Source organism: Ornithodoros turicata, unplaced genomic scaffold (assembly GCF_037126465.1).
Source record: "Ornithodoros turicata isolate Travis unplaced genomic scaffold, ASM3712646v1 Chromosome36, whole genome shotgun sequence".
Classification (NCBI taxonomy): Eukaryota; Metazoa; Arthropoda; class Arachnida; order Ixodida; family Argasidae; genus Ornithodoros; species Ornithodoros turicata.
In genome coordinates this window covers 760,453-784,486 of record NW_026999366.1, presented here as the reverse complement: position 1 = coordinate 784,486, position 24,034 = coordinate 760,453, and the positions used below count along the sequence as shown (strand labels likewise).

General features: G+C 45.9%; 1 protein-coding gene across 3 annotated transcripts; it reads right to left on the bottom strand.

Annotated features, from left to right (window-relative positions):
• Positions 1-688: 688 nt before the first annotated feature.
• Positions 689-15,353, bottom strand: LOC135373958 (uncharacterized). Of its 3 annotated transcripts, none has more exons than XR_010416687.1 (6): positions 15,151-15,353; positions 13,742-13,884; positions 11,171-13,356; positions 7,612-7,779; positions 5,750-5,896; positions 689-981 (listed from the first exon to the last, which is right to left on the bottom strand). XR_010416687.1 is itself a non-coding variant. In XM_064606990.1 (6 exons), exons 1-5 carry the CDS (start codon positions 15,214-15,216, stop codon positions 5,879-5,881), a joined length of 525 nt encoding a protein of 174 aa, XP_064463060.1. In that variant the 5' UTR covers positions 15,217-15,342; the 3' UTR covers positions 689-981; positions 5,750-5,878. The 3 variants fall into 3 exon arrangements, 2 of the variants coding, with proteins under 2 accessions (XP_064463060.1, XP_064463061.1); XM_064606990.1 differs by having other exon boundaries at positions 11,171-11,300; positions 15,151-15,342; XM_064606991.1 differs by lacking the exon at positions 15,151-15,353 and adding an exon at positions 14,651-15,127 and having other exon boundaries at positions 11,171-11,300.
• Between the last annotated feature and the right edge of the window lie 8,681 nt (positions 15,354-24,034).

Below are 24,034 nucleotides of genomic sequence, written 5' to 3'. Positions count from 1 at the left end.
ACATAGGGGACGGGACCGTATGGGGGCGATCGCCCCCCCCCCTTAAATCCGCCACTGAAACCGTTCTATCCTCTTTCTGAAGCTCATTGTATTGGCCAGGAGGAAATCTCTTCGTCTGAAAGGGCAGAAAGGAGGAACCTCTGTTCGCGGAAGTGTCCCCAGATTGATCGAAAACTAAAGCTATAAAATGTCGTTACTCCCCCACTATGCTTTGGGCATGGCATGCTTGACATCCATTCTCATGTTAATGACATTGTTAATGTTAGCGACATTGCTAGTGATTTGGGTCGTTCGCTATTGCGCATATATACGAATTTTCGACTTCTTTTGAATACCGAAGCGAATTACATAAAATACGGGATTCTATATTCGAATTAATTTTTGATGTTACTGACAGAGTATCAAGTGAAACCTACCATGGTCGATTCATTCCATGGCTGATTCATTTCCATAGCAAAATTCGGATTTTTAGGATAGAACGGCTTTTGCTCTATATTGCAATCTACGTACTGTCTCTGAGAGGGTATCCACCTGGCCGTACTCATAACGCAAATGTAAAGGCGACACTTCCCACAGCTTTATATTAGAGTCCATACTTATGGACTTGGGCTTTCCAGCTTTCGGTTAAGACTTTGGCTCAGCCATCACGGAAGGCAGCAAAACACAGCAGGAAGATTGCAGGCAGGAGTCATGGATGGAACATCATATATTGCATCATATCACATCAGATTGCTTCACGGCCATGTAAACAATACTCCGCATCCAAACGGTAATCACATTCTTCACATGAGCTTATCAGCACGAGTCCCCGCACTTTATCCCCTGGTAGTTCTTGTTCATATTAACTTTTGCCCGCTTCACAACGCCAAAGTCACACTTGGAAACTACGAATGCTGGTGGTGCTGAACACAGGTAGTGAAAGTGGACGTCGAAGATGACGTAGCCGCCCGTGAAGTTATGGTTTTGGAAAGACCAACACATCTGTCAACAAAAGAAATATGTTGTCAGCAGGTTGTAATGCTTCCTCGTAATTTGTACAAACTCACTCATTCCCTCAAAAAAGTCTTCGAACTAATAGCTGTACAGTATGTAATCCTTCACAGTCGGAACAATTCCGCATCTACATTTTATATCCGGACCTTTCGCAAACCGACATCCATTCAGGGTAACGAAACCCCGAGAGGAGGGACAAGGGACACACACAACTTGTCCCTTCAACAACCCTTCTTTTCTCTCGTCTTGCCACCACACCACTACCACAACTACGAGCTCGCTATTTGAATAGAACAAATCATAACAATCTTCGCCTTATAGCAGAGTGACAGCGTTACAAGTAACTGTCAGAGGAGCTCGTTCCTTTTACAAGTAACTATGCCAAAGTTCCTAGTTACCTTTAGCTCGCTTTTCACTCTCGTCCACATATTTCCTTGCTTTCTCTACGGTTCCGTTATTGCGTTTTTTGCCATAAAACGTGATATTCAATCAGTGACATTATTTTATTCAGGACGTAAGAACGGCTGCCATTGAAATGAAGCTGAACCACTGTGCGCCTACCTGGGGTAAGATGCAAAGCGTTCGGAAAGACCTCTATAAGAGAAACACCATCATGACATTGGTCGACAGAATGAAACCGAAACAAATTGGAAGGAGGGCTGGGTTCCACGAAACGGACACTTGTTCGCTGTCTCCCATGGAAAGAAAAATAGGCCCGAGGGTCGCCTCCCTTCAAGGGACTATGTCGTAGTCACCTCAAGGTAGTAGCTTTCGGGCGCACCTTGTTCACCTTTAGCTTCAAGCGTGGTTGAATTCTACCGAATTTTGGCGCTGTCGAAAGTCATTTTTTTACAAATAGGGAGAGGTCTAATGTTGGACATAAACGAAAACGATCTAAGCGTGCTGCACTCCGCCGCAGGCAACTCAAGGCCTAACTCAACTGCTCACGCGCGCTGCACCTGCGCAATGTTATTTTGTGTCTGTAGTAACTTGGAAGTAACTTATTCTTTTTAAAGTAACTCAGTAACTGCGAATTACATTTCATGCTGAACAAATTCATCATTAACTTAGTTTCATTTTGCACACGGTAACTTGCAAAGAGTTCATTTTGACGGGTAACTTCTCAGTCTATGCCTTATATATAGGGACGCAGCAGGGTGTAGGGACGCTATTCGGTCAAAGCCAGACAGCTATACTGCTCAAGTGCAACTTGCACGCGTTTTCCTTGCACTATTGCAGAACTTATTTATAAGTAAATTTCTTAAGCGGTTCCTGTGTGTGCAGAGGTAGAGCACCTGCATTTTCCCCTATTTCCCTAACTTAATATCTGCTTTGGAAGCTCGGACAACACGGCTTCGGTTGGCTTCCCAGGAACACATTTTGAGAGACTATCCTATCGCAGTTTTGGACGGGTCTTTTGCTTTCCAGCAGCGTGTCTGGTATTTTGGACGCAACATAAAGTTTGTGGTGTAGTATGTCAAACATAGGAACACAGAAAGCCACATAAGCGTATATCGTAGAAGGACACAAAGGAACACCGATGAAGTCGTCGACAGGAAGTTCTTAAGCTTGTTCACCCGTGAAATATGTCCCGAAATGTCCTCTTTCGAAGGCAGTGAGAAAATGATTTCGGCTAGCGGACAATTGAATAAACGCTACCAAAGTACGGCGGTGACAGTGCGGCCATTCGAAGGTTGTGTCACCAAACTGTGGGATCGTACTAGATAGCGCACGCGATAAATTTAAAAGATGCCGCGAAGACGACGACGCTCCTCGGATGGCGGGCAACTATGGAGAGCGAGAAGGACTGGTGTGCTTACCGGCCTACCCACCCTATGGGAGCGCGGAAATGGCACTCGGTGATGTAAGATTGTTTACGTCTATGCGCTGACGCTCGCTCCGCACGGAACGGTTTTTGTGGGGCCGCGAGATGCTCTTCTGCTTCGACTCACGTGTCTTCCTGTGAAAGGCAGAACCTTGCACCTCGTCGACTAATACACAAAACGTACTGATGCAGGATCCACATCGCGCGCAATCATGATTAGGTAGTGACTGTGATCTCCCCCAGGTGTGGACAAAGCGAGTCTTGGCGACAGAGATAAACAACGCAGACACTTGTCCCCCATTCGGGAACATGATTACACACTCCAAGATTCAAGGAGGGTTGGCGCAATCGCAGTGGCTCCTTTCACCCTCGTCGTCTCGCTACTCGCACTGCCGCTTCCGGTTTCGCAAGATTGCAGCGATGACAGCGGCCCGCACTAGGAAAACCGCCAAACGCCGAAATACACAAAATCGCATTTGTATTAATGTAAATTTCTTTCAAGTAGGCATCTTGGACCAGTGTTTTCTTTGAATTTGAAACTTCAGAGGGCATTATGCAAAGCTTCCACCAGACGGCTGCAAACGAAACACCAAGATCACGAACGTGAAGTGCGGACGGCGCGGCGCGCACAGCGGGATTGCGCCGACCATGATTGCTGGTCGATCCAGATTGTGCGCGACAGTGCGAAAGCAACTGGGCTGGTGGATGGCCTATCGCGGCATCGCGAGCCCCGAAGTCTCGCGCAGTTTCACTTTATTTTCGATTGCTTTCGGTGTTTGATGCTTTTTGCATGGTGTTCGCAACGTCACATTACGATTACAAAACGCATAACATCTTTGAATGCCTAGTGAACCTCTGCATTGCTCACCATAAAAAATAAAGTTGTTGGTGCCACACACCTTTTTAAGTATTAGATTCTCGAGAATTTCAAACACTGTGAATATAGTAGCATGTATCGCTATGTTTTCGAAAATGGCGCAGCTAGAAGCTAATATCAGCGGGAACTACAAGAAATTACGTGACGTACAGAGCATATACCATGATGTTTAACTTTTCCACTTAAATTGATATATTGCATTAAATCTCAGCGTGTCACTGCTGCTATGTGCGAAACTTATTCCTCGAAAAGAATTCCAAGGATGAGTACGTGCCCACACAAATTTCATTCATGCACACTACACTACATGCGCACTACAAGCAGCGTGGGACGCAGGCAACCAAGGCAACCAAGTAGCTCAAAATGCTGTAGCGAACATTTCAGGAGAATCGCCGAGTGACATTTTCTTCGTGTACTTTGAGGCGCTACCTTTACCATACATTAAAAGCGAACACATTACTGCCAACTGCTGAGTGGAACCCCTGCACAACTTCAAGTTCGGTCGTTGTTAGATTATCAGGATTATGATAAGTGCGCAGCGTGATGCACCAGTACGCCACATCTTCCTTTCCCTCGAATTTGCAGCGTACTGATTCAATTTCGCAGGTACTCCCGGGTTATCCGCGGTGCTCCTTGCACATGGGGCTACGAGGGCGCGTGCAGCGACAGCGAGCAGAGCCCTTCGTAGCCACCTGTCGGCAGGCACGTCGGCGTGACCCATAGGCTAACCTCTTTCATCGATCAACTCATTTATTTCATTAGTAGTCATGCCTATCCGGGATAATTGATCGAGATACCGACATGCAAGGGCAGCGTGGCTGTCATACGAAGAGCACAGAAGAAGTGTCTGCAAATGAATCTCCTCTTTCAGGCAGAAAGCTAACACCGCTGTGGAGCACACCCGTTGCGTTTTATGAAATATGCCATTTGACACGGCGCTTCTGTAGAATACACTATTAGAAACTATCGTTTGGAACTTTCGCCGCAGATGCTTGTGATACACACTGAATACGGGGTGTCGCACCTAACATATATTGAAAAAAAAAATATATATATATATATATGCTGAAGGGTACTCCTTAGGAGGGCATTAGCAAACTCGAAATCAAAGCGCGGCTTCGAAGTTGTCCGTATGAGAGCACCTGGTACCTTCGGTCACCTGATACCAGAGCAGTTTTCAAAAAAAAAATCTGATAGATCGTTCGCAAAAAAAGAAAAATCGTGAAGAAACAATATTTCTTCTTCATTTTGTTCATCGCGCATCTTCGGAGACGCGTCTTCCATCACCCCCAGTGTGAGAGGGTGAATGAGCGCAGTGCTGTCTCATACGTTGAGCGCGTCTGTTGAGCTCTACCTTGCAAAAACAAAACGAAAACAAATGCACCCTGTGACATCGGAACTGCCCTTATGTTGGGTTGCATTTTTCTGTCAATACTTTTTTTTCTGTTTTTCTGTTTTCTGCTGTTTTCTGCTGCTTGTAATGCATTTTTCTGTTAATGCTCTGTTAATGTTATGTTTTCTGTTAATGTTCTTCCAGCACGCAAGAGCCGAATGCGCGGTCTTTCCCTCTCTCACACTGGGAGTGAAGGAAAGACGCGTCTCCGAGATGCTTAATGAACAAAAAAAATGTTTTCTATCACGATTTTTGTGCGGATGATCTATCGAACGGATTTCTTTTTTCTGAAAAGAATAATAACAATAATTAAAAAGATAATTATTGAAAGTAAATTAAGACATTGCCTTAGGAGTTTACTAATGCCCATCTAAGGAGTACCCTTCAGCATATGCTATATGGCACCTCATATGCATATATTTTTTTGAATATGTTCGCATTTACCTAGGGCAACCTGTATAAGCGAATCACCAGAAATGTAAAAAGATAGTGTAAGAGAGAATCAGGGAATATAAAATATACACGTTTATATACACTTATATACACTTTTATAATAAAAATATAAAATATACACTTTTATGTACACTTATACAGTTATATATACAGGAATTGGCTGTGGTAAGGCTACTAAGATACAGGACCTTCACAATGGTATACATACCTTTGCCGGCATAGTGCAATCCGAGTCGTACGCTACTTTGACAGTGCTGTCAAACGTACCGCCCCATTTGTCGAATCGGATGGTGTCGGTTTCAAGGTACAAATTACGTTTGATCACTATATCATGATATCATTCCTTGTGGCACACCTGAAAATAAGGACTCAAGGTAGAAGTCAGCATTACTACAAAACTAATGCAACAGATCAAATGGCATACATTATCATTTAGCGTTTTTAGAACACGTATACACTACTGAAATTGCTTACGAACCCAACCCAACCTTCCAACTAAATTTCTCTGCCGGATCTCAGAGGACATAGCCCCTGATGTTCGAAACAGGATTCTGACAGTGAAAACTCCTTTCACGTCACACTTAACATGTGCACGAGAAAGATCGGTAACGTGTGGAAAGTCGACCGAGGACTGTAGCAATGTGGAAGAGATAAACATTGATTTCAGCGCCGTCTGTCGGAGGTTTACGACGCACGTCAAATGAACCCCAGCTGGTCGAAATCACCCGCTATCCAACACTGTGGTACGTGCAACATGCAGACAACCCTTACATAAAAAATCACTAATCACTAATTTTTTGGGAACAATATGGTAATGTTCGGCTCCCTCTGCAGCTGAGGACCTCAGGACGTGAAGTAGGGCACGCTAACGGGAGAGCAGCCCAGACGCTTGTCTCGTCTGCTTCCAGTTTTCGCCGCAATATTGTAATGGGGAACTCGCCTAGTCATTTCCTTGCCATTCTCTTTCTCTTTTTTGCCAGAATCCGAGCAGGCATAACACTTTTTTCACCCAGCCTCGATACAACCGGGCAGTGCGTTACGGTAACTATATAAGGTGTAGTCACATTCACACTGAGAATGTGGCGAGAGCCTGCATTGGCCCACACGCCGAAGTTCACGTGGGTTAGCAGACGACGATAGCCGAAGACGAACACGATTGAAGCTGTTAAAATAGCTAGATTCCCGGCTGATTCGGGTGGCCGGGATTAGGGTGGCCAATCTAGCGTGGTCGCACACCTAGCAGTTTCCCAGCTCAGGCCGCGTTGTCATGAAATGACCAGCGAAAAATGTGGTCGGCTGTTCGTCTTAATCTTGCCGCTGTTTATTACCACGGACACTTGCATAGTTCACTGTACGTATGTAACCATAATCTGACCAAGTGAGCGGCCGTGAATTGATGGCGTAAACGGGTGGCGGTATTCATTCTGGCTCCCACATCTTATTGCTGTTTGTAATAATAAGGAGCACAAACGCGCAAACACTGGATACTAGGAAACAATTGGATACTACCAGAGGCAGACCGTTCTCTTTAATTATTTTTTTTGTAGGGGGACCACCCCTGGGCAGCATACTACTACACTACGGTCACTTGCAAAAACCGGCAGATACGTGGGTCAAGACTTTCCCACTCATTTGATCCGCGCCTATGTCCAACATAGCGTTGTGCCAGCGGCCATGGCCAGCGGCTGTAGAGTGTGTCATTCGCGGTCTGTTTCCCAAATTGCTTTTTTCCGGAAGACGTTGGGTGCTTCCCGTTTCCCCATAGAACAATGCTGCATCTAGTATTCCTCATTTTCAACGAGGACACCTGTCACTAAAAGCCTGACTGGTGACGCTATCCTTTTGGCCACTGGGGAAAGTGTCTCCTTTCCTTTAGAAGGCGATGTAGGGCGCAGACTGACTGGGATAACGATTAAAGGGGAAAATACCAAGTGACACGGGACAAAAACGACACAACCGAAGTGAGGATTCTGTATTCTGTGTATCGTTCTTGCCACCTTTTCTTGAGGTCCTTTTTCCTTACCCCTATAACGTTCACTATCCAAACCATGACAGTCAATCTCGGCTTACCAATTCTTTTGGATTCGCCTGGGTGACACTCCGGCATGGAGCTGTGAGTGGTCTATAAGCATCCGTGTAGGCAGTTATAAGGGCCGCAGCGCTAAAAGAGAGCACTTCCGCTGTTTTCAAAGGCAGCGGTTGGAACCCAGTCACATGCCTGAATGACAGCGACTCAACCTGCAAGAACAGTAATGGTAGCTTCAACATCAATACTTATATGCATGGGGTGAGCACACATCTTGCTTAGCTAAGAGCGTATGAACACCTCGTTCAGCAAAACTCGTGGCATTTGTCCTTTTGCCGTAAGCTGAACCGCAGTACCACAGTTGGGAAAGATGGGGCAAAATCTAGCGCGCGTGCATAGCCAGGCACTTATTTTTCCTCCGTGTTTGTTCAAGAATCGGACATTCTCCCACGTGTACTGATGTTGAATGATGAAAATGTTACACACGTGAATGACTACGGACCAATTGTCTTTACGGCTGAGGGCATCTCTAAAGTAATAGATTTCTTGCCTCTATCTAGTTCTCCTGGTTGTGACCACATTTCTTCTAAACTATTAAAAATTACTAAAAACTCGTCGTCAAAGATACTCCAGATAATATTTCAACAATCAATGGACTATGTAGAATTGCCCTCAGACTGGAAGCATGCAATTGTTACTCCTATTCCGAAAACTTAGAAACCCACTGACATCTCTCAATATAGGCCCATTTCGTTAACGTGTATTTAATTGTTGCAAAGTTATGGAGCATATTATATGCTCACATGTCAGAAAGTTCTTAGACATAAATGAAATTCTGTTTAGAAATCAACACGGGTTCAGAAAATATCGTTCATGTGAATCACAGTTGTTCGAGTTCGTCACTGATGTCTTTGTATGTATGAATAACGGGAAACAAGTTGACGAAGTTTTTATCGATTTTAAAAAAGCGTTTGACAGAGTCCCGCATAAACGACTTTTTAATAAGATAAGACATCAGGGCATCGACAAAAATATCACAGAGTGGTTTTCATGTTTTCTAACTGATAGAACACAATGTGTTAAATGGAATGGCACACTATCCCCCGTCTCGAAGGTTTTGTCAGGTGTCCCACAGGGATCTGTCGTGGGCCCTCTTGTTTCTCATTTATGTCAATGACATTCATTTAAACATTCATAGTACTGTGCGGCTTTATGCTGACGACATGGTATTGTATCGGCGAATCACTTGTTTAGACGATTCTGTTATTCTTCAAAATGACTTGCTTTCTTTGTGCGATTGGTGCAACAGATGGCAAATGGAGATAAATGTATCTAAAACTAAATGTATGAGCCTTACAAGGTCGAAAAGAATCATAGCAAGTGATTATACCGTTGACGGTATACAGCTAGACTTACTAGGTTACTGTGTATAAATACTTAGGTGTGCATATATGTAATGATCTTTCTTGGAAATATCATATTGAACAGACTTGTTGTGCCGCCTTGAGGACGCTTGGTTTTTTGCGTTCAACACTATATCTTGCATCTTCCGAAGTCAAATTTTTGGCATATACCTCATTTGTACGATCAAAATTAGAGTATGCCTCGTCGATTTGGAGCCCATGGCAAAATTATCTTGTTCAAAAGTTGGAATCTGTGCAATCGAAGGCGGTCCGCTTTATATTTAATAAATACGATCGCGAATCCAGTATAACAGAGTTTAAACGACAAAAAGAAATTCCCTTGCTAGCAAATAGGAGAAAGATTCATCGTCTACAAATAATTTACAATCTTTACGATACAAATTCTGATTATCTTTCTGCGGCACCGCCCTATTCTGAACGTACACGCCATCCCCATACATTGTTTGTTCCCCTATCACGGACGGAGTATCATAAAAACTCGCCCCTGTTGACAGGTGTACGGGATTGGAACATGCTTCCGTCAGACGTTTTCCAAGGCGGCGGACAAGCACGATTTGTTAACATGTGCGAGGAGCTGTATCTCTTTTAATGTATTTACGCATGTGCGTACAAATAATTAAGTATGCTGTGTTGTTTCTCGAAATAGGTTGTAAGTATGAAAGAATGTTTCTTTTTTTTTTAATTTCTTAGTGACCTTTGTTACTGTGCAATTGCCCTCTTTTGGTGTAACCCTCCCCCCTTATTTAATGCCTTACGGCCCTTAAAGGGACTATGAAACGATTTTTTTCTTCGTTTCGTTCGAAAGAAGACATTTTTCTGAGTCTAGAACCGAAATTTTACTTTCGTCGCGGGAGCGGATTTCTCGGGAGCGAATTTAAACGGAGCGGCGAAGGGAGGACCGCTGGCGCCGCGCCGTGAGAGCTGCAGAGCGGAGACACAACGGGTAACTTGACGCGACCACGGCCGGCTCAGCAACACGTCATCGTGACGTGTTGCCGAGCCGAGGAATCCCGCCAGGAGCATGCGCCGTAGGATCCCGCGTATGCGTTCATCGGGAGTGGAAATCTCCATGACACCAGCTTGCGCGCGATCGGCAGATTTCGGCAGTGGCGGCAGCCACAGCGCGAGCTCGCGGCATTACTTGCCATTGTGCAACACCGGTGACGTAACGGGGAACCGAAGAGCGGTCCGTACAGTTACACCATCGGCAGGGAAATATGCGCGGGAGAGGAGGAACGCGGAAGAGACATTTCCAGCGCGCGCTCCTCGCAGAGTGGAGCGATTTCGTCCGGAAAAATTTGTGGCATATTAGTTTCTCTGCGGGAAGAACGGTTTCCATCGAAAAAAAGTATGGGGGTTCGGGAAATTTCATAGTCCCTTTAAGGTAATAAAACGAAATGAAACGAAACCTGTCTTGGGCCAGGCACCTGTCTTATCGACGCCATCTGTCGAGCTGGGAACGCTCCTCGATCTTTGCTGAAAGACTAAATGGCATGGCTGGTTGGCTCGTTTGGTTGAGGTCGGGAATGAATTCTTCCTGCGGATATGCTCTTTCCGGTTTTCCTGCAGACCTTCCAGACGCATGTCGGCACAGTGACCTGTGAAGTTGGCCCACGACGCGTACTAACCTGCTCGTCACAACTGTTCTGTCCAGCTGTGCACGGCTGTATACTCAGTAGAAACAGTTGTTTGGGGCAATAACAGCGTCTCCGTCAGTTGACTGGGGAATCGTTCCAGTTCCCTGTGCATGTTTCCCACGCGCATTTTATCTATCAAGTAGACGACGCAATTGCTATAAATGTTCTCCCGTACAAGGTCGGTCAGACTACCAGCGTTCTGGTCTGGGTCTGCGACTGAATATTTTACTGTAGCACAGTTTCACCAACACAGATTAACATTTCAACCGAGATCAGCAGTCCCTGAACTTGACTGTAACCCTCACCTTTACTTCATCAAGAGTAGTTATTGTCACTAAAACACTCAGCACATATCTGACTAATGTTGCTAAAAGTAATTAAAGTGTTAATTTCAGTTTTTCGCTACCCTTGACCTTAGTTCGAAGCTAAGCAGCGTTGGTGAAACCGCGCCAATGTCATACTGCGAGTGGCACTATTTCCATCGTACATAGTACCCATGCGACGAATTGTTCAGTTTCGAAACATTAGATAACTTTGCTTACGAATGATGACTGCATAGACGGCATGCCAGGTCCCTGCCAGGGTGACGGTCCTGTAGCCCTGCATACGCTTGGGTCCATTATATTACGATTAAGAGTTGCTCGGTGCACCAATGCGTCTGGCTTAATTACTCTGTAAACAGAAGAGAGCCAGCCATGAGAAGCAGCCAGAAGCCCATACCGCAGACTCTCTAGCTAGTAGACATCGACAAAAGACTTACGAGACATTCATTTCGGCGCACTAGGGAGCCTATTCCATTCAATAGCACCGACCGAACAGTAATGTTTGTCCACACACGAACAGTACGAACCTGGACGCACGTGATGAACACGACAATGCAATGCATACGTTAGGATACATAGTAAAAATGATCGGTAGCTGGAAATTGGAGCGAAGTCGCAGCTGTTAGTGTGTGGTGGTTGAGATGGTACCAGAACTAGGAAATCGCAGAGTGAGCGCGCCATTTCAGATTGGTTTTCCCACGCTATCCATCATTGTCTGGCGTCTGATGACACGCAGACGATGCGGTTTATTGTCCGGGAAGAGTGAATTTACTTTCCCGTATTCAGCAGTCCCACTTAGTCACTGGTTTAGTGACGTCTGAGAACTTCGTCCGCAAACCACCAATCACCACCCTGCTGTTCTAAGCCGACTGCCGTGAGACCCTTGGTGGCCTCCATGGAGTTTGTGTGCGCAATGCATAGGCCTAATCTACGCTTCGCCGGAAATTTTTAGGCGAATTACTGGTAAGTTTAGACTTACCTGTCGACTAGAAGCGTTCGTTAGGCGGATGTGGTTGCACTCCAATGAATATTTGCCCGCAATGTCATTTTTTTCGCCGTTCACACGGCATAAACCCGGCGATCTAGTAATGGTCTAACTCTCATGTATTCGCATAGGAGAGATTTAAACTAAGGGGGGGGGGGGTAGTTTAAAGCCGGTCTAGCGCGGAGCAGCTGTAACTGAGCATTTCGAGAAAAAACCCAAAATAGTTTTTGCTAGATACTGTTGCATACTTTTCAAGACGAAATTGCAGAAATTAAGGAAAAACAACGTTGTGATAGACCCGTGAGCGAAGTATGTGAGGCAATAAACCCCCCGCCAAAAAAAGTTATCGGTATGGAGCGGAATTTTGAAATCCGCTCTGCAAATTTAGAACAGATATCGTCCACGTTAGTGATGTCAACATTGGCAGCTACACACAAGTCGCTTTCCGATCCAAAGCTGACCGGAAGTCGTGCACAAACAGCTGTTACCTCCAGCAACAAAAGCGGCGCTGATTATGCGTGGTTCCTTAAATACAACACCTAGTGCCTCCGTTATGCATCATTAACAATAGTGTTTGCTGTGCTGCCCTTGCTGGTTCTGGTTGATACATTTAACGATTTGTTGCACACTATAGTGATCGCCGGTACTTGTGAAAGATCTTTGTGTTCCTGGTTTACTGTTAAGTGTGTCCTGTTAAAAATACATCAGTCGTGTAAACGGAGGTCACAAGAGCGGGGGAGAAGGGGGTGATCGCATGAAGCAGTTATACCTCCATGTACTTTACAGCTGTACAGCGGAGGATGGTACATGTTGCCCAGGATGTGAAGGCATAAATATCGAACACGTTGCTCGCCTGTGAAATGTTAAGAGTGACGTCCCAGAATAGTAGTACTTGGAGGGTACCTGGTGTTATAAGTGGGACGTCCCAGTGCATTAACAAGGTACAATATTTCACGTTTCACTCTGGAAAAGGCACCACATGCAGGAAGCTCTACATCCTCTTGAAAGCTTCGTTTGCTTGCCCAGAAAGATGCAAGCTCCCTAGGAAAGCACTGTTGCGTTCTGTGTCATTATGAAAGCACTATGTTTCCGAAATCGCTATGAGCTTGTTTCTCGGCGCAATTTTGTGCTGGTGAGATCGGGTTATGCTTGTCGGCATCAATCCATGGTGCTGCTGTACATGTCAACTGGGAGAAATTTTGATTTAAAAAAGCAAGCATGTCTTTAGCATGTTGGTTATTCGATAAATGTACATGTAGAAATATCCCGCAGAGGCATACAAGCAAATATTGCGAGCAGTGTTTTGTGTCAACAGATTTGTATGGACAAATTAGAGCCTCCACAGGGGCATATAACCAGTAGAGCGACAAGCAGCCCATGTAGTCATGATGTCGATACCACGGTTAGCAGTCTGCAGATCCTGCGTGCAAAATTGAGCAAATTGTGAGCTACTTTCTCCCTCCCCTCAATCAGCTCGTACAATGTGTATAGTGCGCGTGCGTTTCAGCTTCAGAGCCGGAGAGACTACGTGATCGATTTAAACCCGACGTCATTAAACAACGGTTTAAGTGGCTTGGTGAATACGGGCAACTGAGTTTACCCGCGGCTCTTTCGGGACAACGACCAGGTAGAAAAAGTATCTTTATGTGAGTGTTGGTGCGTATGACTTGAACGCGGTTTCGTTGAACCATCAAGTGTGTGCAAGTGTAATCAGCGCAACATTTCCATCCTTTCGAAGCCTGCCGCTAAGATATTCATATGGCAGCACCCCGGACCCTCACGTCGGACACACATGGTCTACTCACTGTACAAGTTGATTGAAGTTAGCCATGAGGGTGCTTGGTTGTTGGCTTCCCCGGAGTATGGCCACACCTAGTAGCACGTAGCCAACGTTCCTCCTTGGCGTTGGTTCTGCTCTCATATGGATATTGAGAAGTCTGTCCGTTTCCTGAAAGAATTCAGTCAACACCTAGTCACTAGAGCGTTGTCATTGTTGGTATTGGTGGCAATTTCGACAACGCACGCGCAGGACACTCAACTCAGTTGGCGATTGAAATGAGCGAGTGGTATACGAATCGTTAGGTTTGTGTAATGCTGGCTTCTTCGGCACGCTGCGCATAAAATTGCATCCTGTGGCAGTTGAATCACCAATGTATCAGCTTCAGAGATCCGCCACAAAGGAATCAAGTAAGGGATTGTCGACTATCACGCGGCGGATACTAGAACGCACCTTTTGACGCCACCTAGTATTCCCAATAGGACATTAAAGGGCCCACATGCTGACAACAGTTCACCGGACTATGTTTATTACATGTTCCATGTGATGTGTTACGTTTCGACGATAACTTTCCTGCGCGAATCAACTGCCACGATGAAACAGTTTTCACGTTCATGGACAGAATAAAGGCACGCCGGGAAAAGACATAGGTACTACAAGCAGGATCGAGGATTTTTCGGAGGGCGGGGGAGTGGGTCCTGTCGTGGATAGCATGCTGCTACACTGTCGAGGTGAATCAAAACTATGTAACGAGGTGTCGGGATGTTCGGATGCCCCCCATATCTCAACCTGCCCTTGACTCCAAGGTGACAATCTAATCTGATGAAGATAACTACCACGACAGCCTTGTCCCCCTTGTGCAGCGTCGCCGTCAGCTCTCCCTATTTGACAGCGCAATTTTTCGAAAGAAACGGGTAAGACGAATCTCATGGCTTACTGTTAGAAATGCTTCGACATGACTGACATAAGTTGAAACACTTGGACAGAGTTCCATGTCCAGGACAGCGAAGTCTGGCCAGTGCGCTGCGATGGAATTTTCAAGTTTGCCCTGATTAGCGTTGGCTTTTCTGAAACAGAGTCCACCAACACGTCCACTAATGCACCAGGGCACGCACTTCTCAGCACACTAACGGTTAAGTCGCCGCATGCTCGTTTTCAGAGATAGAACTACTTCGCTTACGAGCTCGGTATGTCTATACCAATTTTGATTCTCTATGTCATTCGATTCTCTATTCGATCTATGTCAACGATACCCCTGCCTTAACCGGGTGCTCTACTTTACTCATAGTTCGGAGAAAGGAAAATTAACGCATAAAGTGCTCCTCGGCTTCTGCTTCGGAGTTACCAATATTCGCGAAACTGCGAACGGCATATACTGTGCTTTAAACTGCGCATGAGATGCGCGTATCTTGACAGGTATAGCATCATAACACTCGCCTTCCAGAAGATGCAACGTGAAGCGGGATTATGTGAGCCCAAGAAACCACGTCCAGTGAGGTCCATGCATGACTGAACGACGACTGGACTGTTGGAACTTCTACACGTCCGGTTGCATGAGCTCGCGCTGCTTCCTTTTGCTTCTTCTTCGTGACAGATACCGGCCGCTTTCAACAGATGGTTGCTTTCACAGCGCCAGCTGCTAACGGGAAGGTTCTAGGAGATCACAGCCCTCCTCGGTAGTTCAGTCGGTGACGTGTTTGCGTGCTGAGCTCAAGCTCGTGGGTTCGATCCCGGCCGAGGACGGCAGCAATGTCGGGGAGGTAAAACGTTCCAATCTGCTAGATCCCTCGTAATCCATCTAACCACTCTACTGAACCGGCGCCGCGATAGTTAAACAAACGAGAGTGTAAGGAGTGTGACGTCACGTCAAGTCTTGGTTTGTCGCCTAGATTAGTGTCCTTGCGCAAGGTGGAGGGCAATCTGCCAATGGAAACAATAGGTGGATGCAGGCTAGCTGGTTGTTCCATGCACAATTATTCGACACAAAACATAAAGCAGGCTTCACTTGTTCATATCTCAATAGGGCCCATGTACTGGAAATCTAAAAGCGCGTGCTAGAGCCCTGCACAGGCCGACTTTGCCGGGCCCGACCCGGCCCGGGAGCATCGAAAAAAGGCCCGGCCCGACCCGGGCCCGGACCTTCATATTTTTATGCGGCCCGGCCCAGCCCGGTGACCCAGTGACTAGAGCCCGGCCCGGTGACCCGGCAAGTAGATCCCGGCCTAGTATTTCCAGCCGCGCGACGAACGCATTTCTGGCGATTATCAAACAAATTTAAGTAAATTTATAATGAGAGAAGACAAACATACAAGCAGTGATACAAGTGATGGCGGTTTAACAGCGTAACCGCACGAGACCAAATCAAATCCAGAACGCACACGGGCATGGGCGTTATCGTTACACTGTCAAGATTTTGTGGAGGTAGAGCATGCTGTCGACAAACTGCTTCTCCCAGTTCCTACCCCTCCCACCAAGCTTTGCCAAAGTGATTGTGAAATATGTGAGGAGTGAGGAACAATGTAAAGTGGCTTGGAGAATGTTCTAGGGGGTCGAATCATATGCATAATGCAGTATCCTTTGCTTGTCTTTGCAAAATATGCACAGGAATGACGCAAGCGCATGATGATATGGACTAATGCATCTCCATTGTGTGGAATTAGCTACGTGGCCCGGCCTGGCCTGACTCTCGGGAACATATTTGTCGGCCCGGGCGCGGCCCCGCCCGCGGTGGTGGTGTATATTTTTCGGCCCGGGCTCGGCTCGGCCCGGAGCACACAGCCAATAACAAGCCCTGCCCGGCCCGCGGTCCTGGTCGGGCCCGGGCCCGTGCAGGGCTCTTGCGCGTGCAACACATTCTGCTGACAGCGCTCTAATTCGCTGGTGGCACGTTTGCTGTGTGGAGCCCGTGTGTCCCGGAGCCCGGAAGACCAGCAATTTACAGTTCGTCCAACTGTTTTTCTTTTTCTCTCCCGATCTGTGCATCCGTCGACGCAGTTTACAACAATTCTCACTCTTGCCTTTTTTTTTTCTATTTTTGCAACAGACCTCTCATCATAACCACTTGACTGTAGTGGTTGTCACTTTTTGATGTAACTTCCCCAAAGCATCATGAGCAATTGTAGAGATTATTTTCTATTTTGCTTCTCGTTCGAGCAGGCAAGACGCGGGTTCCTTTCTTTTTATTTCGCTGCTGAATGGCGGTGACCTTGCCACATGCGCGACGCCAGACTTCAGGGGCGCCCGAACAGGGGGAGCAGGGGGAGCGACGGCTCCCCCTCATTTACGAATGGGGGAGCACGGCTCCCCCAGTGTCAGCCCAGCGTCGTAATCTTCTACGGTCTAACGGAATGGCCCGTGCGTGCATGTGTTCTTTCGGTGGCCATAAATTTAGAGAACAATAAACAGAGATCCTACCACTGTCACTGTGTGCGGAGACCGTTTGAGAAGAGCTACATACCAATGGTGTCAGGTTCACAGGGTTCTGGAGTTGACCATGGCAAGGTTTGTGGTACAGGTTGGGACAAAAGTTTACGGAACACGCTAGCGACGTACTCTTTCTCCGGTGCGACACCCTAGCGGCTGCCGGAAGCGAGTGAGTTCACTGTTGCGGAGGGGTGGAAGGGTGCGCTGTTAGCGACACACAGCGGTAACTTGTACTTCCCAGGCACGCATAAGCGACACTGGAACCACCACTGTGTGTCGCTAATAGCGCATCCGTCCACCCCTTCGAAACAGTGGACTCACCCGATTCCGGCAGCCGCTAGGGTGTCGCACCGAAGAAAAAGTACGTGGCTCGCGTGTTCCGTAAACTTTTGTCCCAAGCTGTACGAAGTGCAATAAATCAGTCAGAAAGTGTGTAACGGGGGGGGGGGCGAGCACTCCCAGACTCAATCCACGGGGTGGGGTGGGGGGGACAGAGGCACAAACGGGAATCGCAAAAGGCACGCAAGACACCAGGCGTCTGAGGGAAATAAGGATACGAAGAAACCGCCCAGTTGAAGACAGAGGGTTGTTATAATGGCGGTTTGCGGGGCGCAGCCACAGATTTCAGTCGGTTGTGGACAGGGTGCCCACTTCGAGCTGGCGTGTAAGACCTGTAGTAGACAAGTGCGATGAACTGAGACGAAACGTCGCACCGGTGTTGTGTTCATGTGTCGGCAGTGGCAACGTCGAGGGAGCGCCACCAAGTCCTCGACTGCAGCAGCGTTACAGGATTATTAAATGCCATAGACATCGGAGAAGGCAACACCTCTGGAATGAGACATGTATCGCAGCTTGTTTGTTGTCTTATATATATTGTGTATATCTTCACCCGTCATAGTAGAATATTCTAACTGTTAACCTGATTGGTCGCCCCTCGCGTCGTTCAGCTCCGCGTTGCTGGGCGATGTACTGGATGTACGGTACCAAGTTTTCGACGTGTTTCAGAGCCACGTCGCAGCGGAACGCTCGTTTTTTTTTAGTTACTTGTGCATTTTCTAATGGGGAGATGATAGGGCAAGGTTCTATGAAATGTGCGCGGAAAATGGGGACTTGCAGAACTTGGAATTCCGATTCTTGCTTTGTGCCGAACTGACGAAGCATATTCGGACCTCCGCTCCCAACTGTGAAAATACTAACTGATTACGCATGCAAAGAATTTCGCCCCCCCCCCCCCCCATGGTACTAAGAACTTTGATTTCTCACTGAATTCTGAACTTGAAAGTTTGTGGTAACTTCGTTACATAATTACCTCAATGACGTAACGATGTAGGTCCCTTTATGTCCTATTTTGTATCATGTGGGAAAGTTGTGGGACCCTACCTGTCCTATATTCATTCACATATAGCTGAGTCGTAGGATCCGACATGTCTCATATTAGGCTATGTAGGAGAGTTGTGGTGTCCTACTTGTCCCATATTCGGCATAATAGGAGAGTTGTAGGACGTGACATTGCCTATATCCGGCTATGTAGCAGACTTGTAGAATCCTACAAGGCATCAAAAAGGAGCTATGGTAGATCTTACGTGACCTGTTTTGCTTCATGTGGGGAGGACGTGGGGAATTATTTTGAGATATGGAAGTGATATATTAAAACAGCAACAAACATTATTTGATTGTATATATATATATATATATACCCTTCAAAACTGGGGCCCAGAACGAACTAGTCATATTCAGTCATGTTTGCACAGATACGGCAGATTATCAAGTGCGAATTCTATTAGTATCACTGCAAATGAATATATTTTTTTTATGTTGAAAACAACTGATGGACTGGTTGCATTCATTTATGGAACATGCATAGAGTATGTCCATTACTAGTCGACGAAACATCAAGCATACAATGATGCGTGCATTCCTTTGAGTGCTATTTAAGCACACTTAGACAGCAGTGCGCAACCGGTCGAGGTGGCGGTTGAACCCCATCGAACGACATTGCGGTGTCGATGGGGTTCTCGGTCTAATATCTAGCCCTAAACCGGTTCTACCAGGACGCGGTTTGTTTTGACGGATTCCCCAATTCCTTCACGTCCACGCTCACGGCTTGCAGGAAATCCTAAAAGTAGTCGAGAGACTTGGAAATTCCGTCTGCCCTTCCTATACATTCGGAGCTCCGTAACATCCGCCCCGCAAGTGAGGTCGCCGCCAGCATTTCCGCCCTAGTAGGACTTGAGTCGCTCTACGATCTGTCAAATGGAGCCATGGGTCGGTCTTTAGCGGTTCGGGGGTTGTGGGCAGAGACGCGTTCGTATCTCTGTTGTTCTAAACTTTGAGGCCCTTTTTCGGAAGGAAGCCCGCGTCGGACAGTTTTCATATTTCTGGAGAGTACTCGGAGAACGTGGCAAAATTTACTACAGCGGTCGTCTGGTTCTCGAGCTACCGGTTTCCGTGTTTACACTCCTCCCACATAAGTCCCAACGTAGCGTCTTACACGGCACTTGAACTACACATGTGACGGTGCGGTAAATAATCGCAGTCATTAATTCTGTAGTAGTTGCATCGGGTCTAGTCCATCATATATCAGGTGACAGGGGATTTAGAGTATATTAATCTTCTACCTCAATATCTTCAACATGTGCGACACTTCTACTTTGTCCCCACATCAGACGACAACTTCGTTGCAGTTGTAATTGGCGGTCGCATGGTTCGTTGGTCCTATGGTAGACTGGTTGCTGCATGTCCCTGGCCAGTCCCTGAGCAGGATGTAAGGGGGTGTGCGGGATGATGAAAGAACATAGGAAGTATACAGGGTGTTTCAGTTAAATCCCCGGGCTACATAATTCGCGAACCGGTGCACCAATCGAATAACTTTCTTTTTTACAAGTATCTGTCCAATACCGCCTACAAGATGCGCACCGCGTGAATGAGCGGGAGGCGCTCATTATTTAAATAAAAATGCAAATGAGTTTCGTAAAAAAGCGTAACTTCTAAAGCAGGGCGCTGTCGGTATTAAAATGGGTACCCCTTTTGGGACCTTCAGTGGACACCTTTCAGAGAAAAATCTGCCACCGAAGCGGGTCATTTGTTGCAGTAATTAATTGGTTTCGGTTTACGTATTTTTGTCGCGGCTGGTCGCGGCGAAGCGCAAAAAGACGCTCTTTCACTCCCTTATCCATCAATGAATTACGTCCTTACACCAATGAATTACACCAATCAATTACACCAATGAATTACGTCCTTTTGCGCTTCGCCGCAACCAGCCGCGACAAAAATACGTAAACCGAAACCAATTAATTACTGCAACAAATGACCCGCTTCGGTGGCAGATTTTTCTCTGAAAGGTGTCCACTGAAGGTCCCAAAAGGGGTAGTACCCATTTTAATACCGACAGCGCCCTGCTTTAGAAGTTACGCTTTTTTACGAAACTCATTTGCATTTTTATTTAAATAATGAGCGCCTCCCGCTCATTCACGCGGTGCGCATCTTGTAGGCGGTATTGGACAGATACTTGTAAAAAAGAAAGTTATTCAATTGGTGCACCGGTTCGCGAATTATTTAGCCCGGGGATTTAACTGGAACACCCTGTATATAGTATGGTACACGTAGCATTGCACCTGAAATGTAGACTTGTTACACGCAGTGTTGGCAACAATAACAACAAAAGTACATTTGTGTTGTTTCAGAATCGTAAGGATGTGCTTGTTTTTAGCCCATGGCAATTTGCTTAAAATTCACTTTCCTGAACCGGTTTGAACCAATATTTTGCACTGCTGCGGAGCTGAACCCGAACCGACCCGAAAAAGGTAACGGTTCTGATCCATGCATGCAAGTGAACGTCATCAGTATTGTGCACTGATGGTGGACACGAAAGGCTAGAAAAGATGGACAAGTCAGAAAGCAGTCATGGGAGAATGTTTTTTTTCTTGTTTGTTGCCCGTGAAACCCTGAGGATTTACGCATAAATCTCATTTTGCAGGAATATTAATTTTTTTACAGCAGAAGGCTAGAAGCATTAATGATAGTGTGCGTATACTACAGCATGCAATGTTGTTATAGACTGCAAGAAACTTTGCAAACAGTACCTTGTTTTCATTCCAACATATTGGCACTAAGCTGAGAGGGCACCAATACAAACCATACAGCCATGTACATACTTTGAAAATCACGGTAGTTTTTATATAGTCATTTTAATTTTAGCACTTGAAGTGTACATTTCTGTGCACTGCAGATCTTCAAATGCAAAGCTTTTAGTGACCAGATATATCACAGCACTGGAGTTTCATTGTTGCGACAAATTTGACAAGTAATTTTACCATGTGTTATTCCTCCATAGTGCATTAAAACGATGGACATATACACCCCATCGGTTTATCTCACATGGGCCTAGATTGTCCCCAGTGGTATTTATGCAGGATGTGAGAAACCGCCTTATGGCTTTGGATGTGCTCTGTAGCGTGATATGGGATTAGACATGTTTCACTTGAGATATCTGACCACTATCGAATTCTGTATTGCTTCAGGTAGGTCCTACATCACCTGCATGATAAGGCTACGCACGGCACCATGTTGGCCCTATATATCAAGGCATGGAAGTTCAAAACGTCATCCGTGTGGCCATATACAGGTGTTTTTCAATATGGTCTACAATTAGCCAGCTATTAGACATCAAAAATTAGACTTCTACTGTACGTTCAGAAATTATACATCTATTGTACGCCAAAAATTAGACTTCTACTGTACGTTCAGAAATTATACATCTATTGTACGTCAAAAATTAGATGTCTGCTGTGCAATGTCTGAGCGATGTCTAGTAAACTGCTTTCTGTAGAGGTCTAAATAACGTATAGGCTGTTAGACGTCTATAAGACATCCACACGTAGCCTTAGGGGGCGTTCACACGGGCCGATTTTCAGCACCAACTCACACCAACTCGAAGCACCGTCTTTGGACCAATTTCGAGACGGTGCCGTCTCCACGTTCACACGTACCAACTCGTTAGCTCCGCCCACAACCAACCTTACGGCAATCGGGGTGCATGGGTTCAAGTCCAACCGCTGGTGACTTTTCTTTAACTGTCATTAATCAAAACGAAGTCATTTTATTTCGCCAGAAGGTCACCAGTATCTCAAAAAATGCCTATTGATATGTTTATATGGCGCTAGCAACAAACAAAAATTAAAAAAGTACCATGTACCCCTGTAGGATTTGAACCCATGCCACGCAGTACGACAGGAACGAAATCGCTTGATGCCCTCGAGGGTCACGTGGCAATGCTGCTCGCGTTGATTGGTTAGACCACCAACTGTCTGAAATGACCAACTCGAGTTGGTCATGGTCGGTGATGTCGGCCGACTGCCACCAACCACCAGTTGGTCCGAGTTGGTGCAGAAAGTTGGCCCGTGTGAACGCCCGCTTAGCCACAAAGTTTCGTTCTAGACATGTTTAGACGTCCACTATCCCACCATGTGCTGCCTGGGTTGTTTTGCAGGTTTGTCTGGGTAACAGCGTCCACGAGGCGGAGAACCAGGGGTACCAGAGGGAATGTTTATTCTGCAGTTACCGCACTTTTTTGAGGATCCACACCAGTTTGTGGCTTCAGGACCAGTGGTGCTTCCTGCCAGTACTTTCAAGCAAGTGACACTACAAATGGGTAGACTAGCGTGTCTTTAACCACCGAAGCTCATCACATTTTTGCATAATATTTGTGCTTATTGTAACAGACAGATCTGAAGGGTTCACCGCTGTGACTAGTTTTGCATACTTTGTGTACAGTTTTTGGTCTAAATAAATTCATTACAAAATGCGTGCTCTCCGACTGACGTACTCAGAAGGGGTTATACACAGACAGAAAATTCACATTAATATGCACGCGGGGTACGATAGACAAGACGTCTAAACAACGGATAAGGGTAGAAAAAGTGAGGTATACCAAAGGTCTAATCCTAGACCTACTTCCCAAATGGAGGTATAAAACAGATCTAAGTCTATTTCAGTGCTAATGCCTAATGACTAATTTTAGGCATCATCTCTAGAAAAAGGGTACATTATGTCTACGTACGTAGACATTCAATGTCTAAGGTTAGGCGGCTATTAGTATTACATTAGCACGTCTACTCCTATGCTAGTGGACGTCTACTTGACGTTAGGTCTAGCCTCAGGCATTCTATAATTATCCCAGATGTCTAAGGTTGGACATCATATAGCCATCTATTATCCCACCATGTGCTGCATGGGCAGTCATCAACTCAACTGATATCGAAGCTGTATTGCAAGGCAACTACATCATGTAGACTAAATACTACGCTACGTTTCCACAGCTAAGCTTGAAACATTGTTTCCAGGGTGGCTTTCTTTCGTAGTTGCTTACGTTGAGCGGCAGATGTGAAATACCAAAATGCGCGGCACTGCATCATTTGATGACTTATGTCCTGGACGCATACATTCTCCTTGTCCTCTGCCGTCTGTCCTCGTCTTGTCGCCTGTCCTCCGGCACAAATCACAACAAAGGATGTGGTATATGGGAAATATCTCGTTCCAAAACTGCGCAGATTTTGTTCAATATTTATGAATTACAAAGCGAGCGCCTCTGTGAAGCTATAGGGCGCTCAAATAAACACTTCTGATATAAAGGACTAGAATTAGGGACTATTTAACTAGAATTATTAATAATTTGTTGATAGTTGACAAATAGTTCATAGCGGCGGTTGGCATCAACTCTCTTCATGACGAAAGATAAACATTGTTATCTGCAATATGTCGGGTGTTTCAAGAACCGTTGCGCCAATCGAAGAGCTTTGCTTTGTTTTTTATATCTGTATCCGACACCTCCTCCAAGCTGCGCAGAATGAATGGGACGCAGTTATTTAATTCAAATGAGTTTCATCCAAAAACATTCTTT

Bases quoted from the DNA above. Each gene is read 5' to 3' on its own strand.
- LOC135373958 (XM_064606990.1), bottom strand. From the start codon at position 15,216: ATGGACCTCACTGGACGTGGTTTCTTGGGCTCACATAATCCCGCTTCA. The intron at 13,885-15,150 runs GCGAGTGTTATG...GAATTCTTTCAG, and splicing joins CACGTTGCATCTTCTGGAAG to GAAACGGACAGACTTCTCAA. The intron at 7,780-11,170 runs GTAAGCAAAGTT...CTGTTCTTGCAG, and splicing joins CGTCTATGCAGTCATCATTC to GTTGAGTCGCTGTCATTCAG.